Consider the following 7,172-nt stretch of genomic DNA (forward strand, 5'->3'; position numbering starts at 1 on the left):
GCAAAGAATGACCTAAGCTAGACAAAGAGTTATTCAATTAATTGCTGGTACGTACTTGGTTCTACATGACAAACATGTCATTTTAGCTTTCAATTAACAATATAAGAAACCTTAAAGTGAAATACCCCCAAATTTGCGCAAGTTATTGGCAAGATATGACATCACTCATAGGTTAATCAAACAGTTTTTCTTATTATGGTACTAGCGAAACCCCATCACCATTGTGCTTGTAGCTAGCAAGCAGTGAATATTCCTTCTTTTTTTTATTTTTACATTACATCAATCAAATTGTGACACCTAATATATATAGGTATATCGTTAAGTTATCATATCAATGTGATACACATTTGCACGTAAATATACAGTTTTTATAGTGACAAGTTTAACCTAGTAGAATGTTTTTAAAAGTCTCCAAACACCATCTACAACTTAATTTCTTCTCATATAATAGGGGGTCACTAATTATAATTCTAAAAAAAAGAAATTGGGGTCACTTATAAATTCTCAACAAATTATTTAGAGTCAATTACATTATTCTTTTCCTAGCAAAATATATAAAAATGGAAGAAACAAAGGCCTAAAAGAAAAATTTCTTCTCTCTCCCCCTATCTATTTGACCTGGCGATCAAAGTTCATTTGTCTAGATTACCTTTTAAGGGTGCAGGTGGCACGATATTGAGCTTCCATTCTGAGAAAAAAGACGACTGAAATCACTACAACGCATATACATTGCTTTGAGGAAACATAATTTGATTCTGATGTCAGTCTAATTTAACTACATACATAAATGAATCATGCGAGAGAATGACGAATATGTGCAGGGAGGGCCATATTTCATTTTAATGGTGATGAAAAATTGAAGTACATATTATTTTTCGGTCTCACAAAATTGCATTGCAGTTTCGACCCTTTTATCCATTCACATCCACAATATTATTTATTACCACCAAACTCTTTACTAGCATGTAGGGAATCACCTGCTGCTAGTGAGCTTCATGCGCAAAGTTTAGAAATTAAATACAAATTACTTCTTATTAATATTGATGATGATGACATTTTAAGTTTCGTATGGAGAAGAAACTCTCTTAAAGTGGGGCTAAATGTGGTCTTAAAGTCACTGATTAAAACGTCCCTCAAAGCCAAATCTTTGATTAAGTTCTTCTTTAATTTCATCCTGTATACCTAACGGAAGAGAGGGTATTAGAAAACGGTACGTCTCAGTGGTCAAGTCTAACGGGTACAGAATAATGTATCATTTGGCTTTGGTTGCACTACTTTTTGAAATGGTTTCTTTTAGCGAATGAAAGGTTCAGCAGCTTCAATGTACAGTCATGGAAAGAAATTACCTAGACTATGCAAAGATTGGCCTTTTAAGTGGGTGCTTGTACTTCATTTGGGTCACTCTAGCAAAAGCAGCTCTGAAGGGTTTGCCAAGTGCATTCCATTTTTGCTTCAATTATACTAACTAGCATTTCCAAATATATCTACTATAATTTTCCACAGTTTGTTTGGTACCTTGGACTCATCGTGCCAATTTTGGCAATAGTATTGATTAACACACTCACTTTTATTTATTTTTTTGTACCAACAAAAAATATATATGGTGCGTACGTACCATCCCTAGCTAGCATTTGGTGGGTGCAATCAGAGTGTAAAATAAAGTGATAGTAGGAGATAAAAACTCATGTAAGTCTCCACAAAACCCATCATGTCTTTCTTTCCACACGGGACCATGAAAGCTCAGTGCCTCCGACCCCATCATCTCTCTCTTTCTACACCCTTGTCCTCGAGTTGAGTTGGTTGCACAAGTAAAACGAGTAATCTCTAGAGAGAGAGCTATAGAGAGAGAGAGAGAGAGATTCTTTTAGAAAAGTGGTGGTTTTAGAGGTGCTTTTCATTCAGATATTAAGGTCAAGGGTCATAGTTAAGATGGAGGCGTGCCCCCTGCTCTCACTATATATTTTTGTTGCCTCTCTAACGCATTTTTGGGTGGCTCTATTGTTACTACCTATACATTTGGGACCCACAATTCCCCCTCTCTCTCTCTCTAGTCTCTTGTCTTTGGTGGTTGGTTCTTCTGGAGGAACTTGGACCCCACACTAAGTACACTAATGGCCATGATACCAAAGCTTTTCATGCATTTTTGGACCCTTCCCATGTCCTACTGCCATTATAAATTATCATGACTGCATTACCCTTTACGCATATCCCCACATTGAGTTATTGTCCTCTATCTCTCCTCCTATTACTTTCTCTCTTCCTTTCTGTACCAAATGCTTTTGTTTCTTAGTCTAAATTTTTGAAGAGATTTCGTTTTTAAGGCCTTTAGTGTTGTAGGAGAATTGGACCCCTTGTTCCGTTGTTAGAATTGTACTACAATTCCTGCTAATGGCAGAAGATATGAATCTGTCCATAAATGGTCAATCTCAGGTCCCTCCAGGCTTTCGATTTCATCCCACAGAAGAGGAACTTCTTCATTACTATCTGAGGAAGAAAGTTGCCTATGAGAAGATTGACCTTGATGTAATCCGTGAAGTTGATCTTAACAAGCTCGAGCCATGGGATATTCAAGGTATTTGCCTCTTCTTCTTCCTTGATTTATTAGCAGTGTACATGAAGTTGACTTTGATTGACCTGTATTATATGTGACTAAAACTTAGTTTTTGTTTAACGATTAACAATTTCATTGCTTCTTTGCATTTGAACTTTGTAGAGAAGTGCAAGATTGGATCCACCCCGCAGAATGATTGGTACTTTTTTAGCCACAAAGATAAAAAGTACCCGACTGGGACTCGAACAAATCGTGCAACAGCAGCTGGGTTTTGGAAGGCTACAGGCCGAGATAAGATCATCTATAGCGGCTTTAAAAGAATTGGATTGAGGAAGACCCTAGTGTTCTACAAGGGAAGAGCTCCACATGGACAAAAATCAGATTGGATCATGCACGAGTACAGGCTAGATGAAAACATCCATGACACTAATGTAAGCCATTCTCTCCCATATGCCTTCTAATATATATATATATTTATCATTTACAATCAAAAGCTTGTCTTTCTCTACCTTCTTTGCAACATATATGGTACTAATTCTATCTTCTAAATATCCTTGGTTACATGAAATAATTTTCTTCTAAGTAATATTAATTAAGGATATTTTAAATTTTCTTCTATGTGATACTTATAAACTGATATGCATTTAAATATAAAAATATAATTTAAACATTAATGTATTATGTTGCTAAAATTCACCAATCACATTAATTATCGCATCAACTTATAAATATTTTATTTGTAATAGTTTTAGTATTTTTCTAAATTACAAAAAAATCCATTGAGATATTTATATTTATTTATTATATTTTTGAAGAGGCATAGGTCACATTGGCATTTTTTCCTTTTTTTTAGGCAGGCATAGGTCACATTTTTTATAAAAAAAATACAAGATAGAATTTCTACTCTAACTTAATCTAAGTGTATATGTGTGTAAAACTCCTTCCTGGATACTCGAACCTTGGCCCTTAGCCCTTGCCCCCTACACCCCACAAGCATTTATATTTCTAGAGTGACTACTGCACCAAGAGTGCGCGGTGGTACATTCTTGTTTCTTTAATTTAATTTGTAAACTTTTTTTTTTTTGGGGTAGTAAATTAGGTAGCAGTTTTAACATTTTGCTTTCTCCTTTCCCCTTTCTGGGTATTGTTTGTCAAAGACAAAAATGTTTTTCCATTACTAAAATATGCTATGTGCTTTCAGGTTTCTAATTCAGTAGGAGAGTCAATGGCTGAAGATGGGTGGGTAGTTTGCCGTGTATTCAAGAAGAAGAATTATCAGAAAGCCCTAGAGAGTCCTAAAACCTCCTCTATGTCTATGGACTCCAACAATGAGCTACTAGCTTCAAGAAATGACGAGGTCCTGGATCAAATACTTATGTACATGGGAAGGACTTGCAAGCTTGAAAACGAGTCATTCAACATCTCTGACAGCAGTAACCCCTTGAGATTTCTGACTGCAAAGCAAACAAGCAACTTCAGTGAAGGGCTTCATGATAGGTTCATGCATCTCCCACGGCTGGAGAGTCCAACCCTTCCTTCACTTCCCATCAATAACTCTCCCTTTGATCATCAAGACCATAATTTCAAAGCTTGTTATCCAACATTTGATGAAATGCTCAATGAAACTGAACCTTCTACTACCAACCAAGCTAGTGGCTGTGATAGTCACACGACACCAGTTGATGATCATGACCCAGAAACTAGGCTCAGTGATTGGGTTGCCTTTGATCGAATGGTAGCTTCTCAGCTTAATGGCCAAGAAGAGACAACCAAGCAATTATCTTGCTTTAGTGACCCCAACATGGGCTTTTGTCCTCCTCATCATGATGATGTACAATTGTCAGACCTACGTACCAGTAGACTAGGTCAAGTCTCACCCGTCTACAATACTACCGAGAATGATATATGGAGCTTTACAAAGTCATCATCACCATCTTCATCAGACCCCTTATCCCACTTGTCCGTATAACTGCACTATTGATCAGTACATCAATATAATAGTATTTGCCAAGTCTAGGTATATGTACGTAGTATAAACAACAAAACATGTATTCAAATAAGTAATAAGGTGACATATTTGAGATGTGGTGGCATTATTATTGTTTTTAGAGAAGTCAGCTGTTTTAGGTGCTGTGAAATGTTGTTTCTACCTTTAATCATATCTCCATGGTTGGAGTCTAACTAGAATTCGTTAACTATATTGAAAAGCTTGACAAGTTAATTATGGCATTATGCTGACTTTTAAGCCAGATTTGGTGCTTCCTCTCCCCCACAATTAACACTGCCAACAAATCTGTGACGACTTGGCATGGTCTATTGGTAAGAGGTCATCATAAAGGATCAATATGTTATTGTGGTGTCGACAACGAGAGTGAGATCCTTGGGTCTCACCTAACGTGCGTACCAATAAAAGATGTGGGAAAGGCGACCACCTTTTACCAAGTAAGATGTGATATACTCATCTCAAAAAGAAAGGAAAATAAATAAACATAAAAATATAAAAAGTAAGATAAGATGTATCATGTATATTTGCAGCACGAGAATCGTAAGGAGACATATCGTATCTTTATCTTATTTTCTCCTTTGTGGGGGAAGGGGGCCGGGAGTTCAAGAAGAAACCTTTTTTTTTTTTTTTTCTTATTTTATTTACTTTTTTTTTTCTTATCAACATTAATTGATGATAACCATGGAAGCAATTATTTTTAAGGATGCAGTTTGATTAATGGATTACGATCTAATGAAAGTTGCCCAGAGTACCTGCCTAAATGCATAAATATGCTTGCTTAATTATCATGTGGTACAACCAATATCTCGCTATATTCCAAAATCACAATAAAAATAGAGGTCATATATCATTTCAATGTGTTAAGGTGGAATCCCTACAATATGATCTAATTGGTCTAATTATAGCCTGTTAATTAAGTTAAAAATCCAACTCAGCTTCACCTCAACCAATTATATATGAAAAACACCAAAAATCCAACTCAACTTCACCTCAGTTAAGGGCTTAGGCATTATTGGTAGAGGTGAAGTAATAAATTGGGGTTTATCAAGACCAATGTTGCGAGCACTTGAACTCGAGTGAATCACATCTAGACAAATAGAAATTGGGTGGCAGCTGAGGTGTAGAGAAAGCAGCAGTATATCAATAGAATTTTCCTAATCCTTCCTCATCATGCGAGATGATTGAGGATGGCCACAAGCTTGCATGAATTTGATGGGAGGTTTTGTTGTGTTTTGATAGGGAGCTGGGGTATGGTTTGGCGTGAGATGGTTTGATTGGCCACGGTGACATTAACTCGATTCAAATCCAACTGTTGGAGAGCTGAAAGAGAAGTCTTGCTTGAAGCTGAAAGGTGGACCAGCAAGCTACACAAAGGAGAGAGAGAGAGAGAGAGAGAGAGAGAGAGAGAGAGAGAGAATTAGCGGGGTTAATAGAGAGGAAGATAGTGTTTGGGGTAATAATTAGGTGATGTAGAGCTGCGTCGGATTTTTTTTTTTTTTTTAATTTTTTTTTAAATTGAGGTGACAAGCTCTAATTAGACAAAACTAAATCACATTTTAAGGATCGCACCTTAATAAGTTGCAGGTAATTATATGATCCCAAACAAACAAGTCTTTGATTGTAACAAATATGTCGGTTAGAAGTTTCCCAAATTTGAGAAGAGATCGATGTTGCGTAGAATGTTAAGTTTGACTAATATGGTATGTTCACTTCTAACTTGGATATAAGCTTTAAAGAGGGATTGTCAATTAATCAATGTGACATTAGTTTGTCATCTAGCGTATAGGATGCTTCGTTTCGTTTGTGCACCACCACAAAACCTAGCTTTACGTGTGCAATTTCACGCTTATAAACATATGAAGATGGCCGTATCACACAAATCTTCTTCTTTTTTCCTGGGTAAAGAAGGTTTGCATAACACAAATCTAAACTACATGCAATAACAATTCTGGAACTTATAGTATGTAAGAATACAACTTGGTATACAAAATAGTGGAACATATTTTTTACCAATTTGAGCTTAAAAAATTTCACCCTTCACTCACTCAGCCTGCCTAATCGCACTGAAACTGTTGCCCTACTATATAAGGAAGAAATGAGGAAGAAGAGGACCTAATTAATTATTATTGAACTAACACTAGGTCAAATTTGTGGGAGTCATGTGTTTACCACCTTTCGGAGTCAATATTTGTTTTAACACAATCATGAGAACGTAATTATTTAGAATAATTGTGGATCTCCTAGGAGGAAATTGCTGTCATCTACTAGAAGCCAGAATCTCTCAAACGGCTAATCAGTTTCCACCTAGCAAAAACATCATTTTAGATTATACTAAGAAAATAATAATCATAGGTATGTTGTATATGACTTCACAGGCTAGCTAGCTGTCAAACGCTCTGATGAGTGAGGATGTATGTAATTGAAACCTTTTTGATTGAATTTGTGATGCTTAACAAAAGTTAAGAATTACAAGAAATTAATTTATACAGATGTATGATTATATATAGGAATTTTATCACAAGTCTTAAGAGTTATATATGGTCGAGGTCCTAGCACACCAATGATACCTTTGTGTATCATTTTATCTTGATCAATCACCACACACACACACACACA

The 7,172-nt window shown here is 36.0% G+C and overlaps 1 protein-coding gene across 1 annotated transcript; it reads left to right on the plus strand.

The window, feature by feature from the left end:
• Positions 1–2,202: 2,202 nt before the first annotated feature.
• LOC142607132 (NAC domain-containing protein 43-like) lies at positions 2,203–4,772 on the plus strand. Its single transcript, XM_075778560.1, has 3 exons — positions 2,203–2,572; positions 2,714–2,982; positions 3,753–4,772. Exons 1-3 carry the CDS (start codon positions 2,389–2,391, stop codon positions 4,518–4,520), a joined length of 1,221 nt encoding a protein of 406 aa, XP_075634675.1. The 5' UTR covers positions 2,203–2,388; the 3' UTR covers positions 4,521–4,772.
• The last annotated feature ends 2,400 nt before the right edge of the window (positions 4,773–7,172 follow it).

This window comes from Castanea sativa, chromosome 1, assembly GCF_040712315.1.
Source record: "Castanea sativa cultivar Marrone di Chiusa Pesio chromosome 1, ASM4071231v1".
NCBI lineage: Eukaryota > Viridiplantae > Streptophyta > Magnoliopsida > Fagales > Fagaceae > Castanea > Castanea sativa.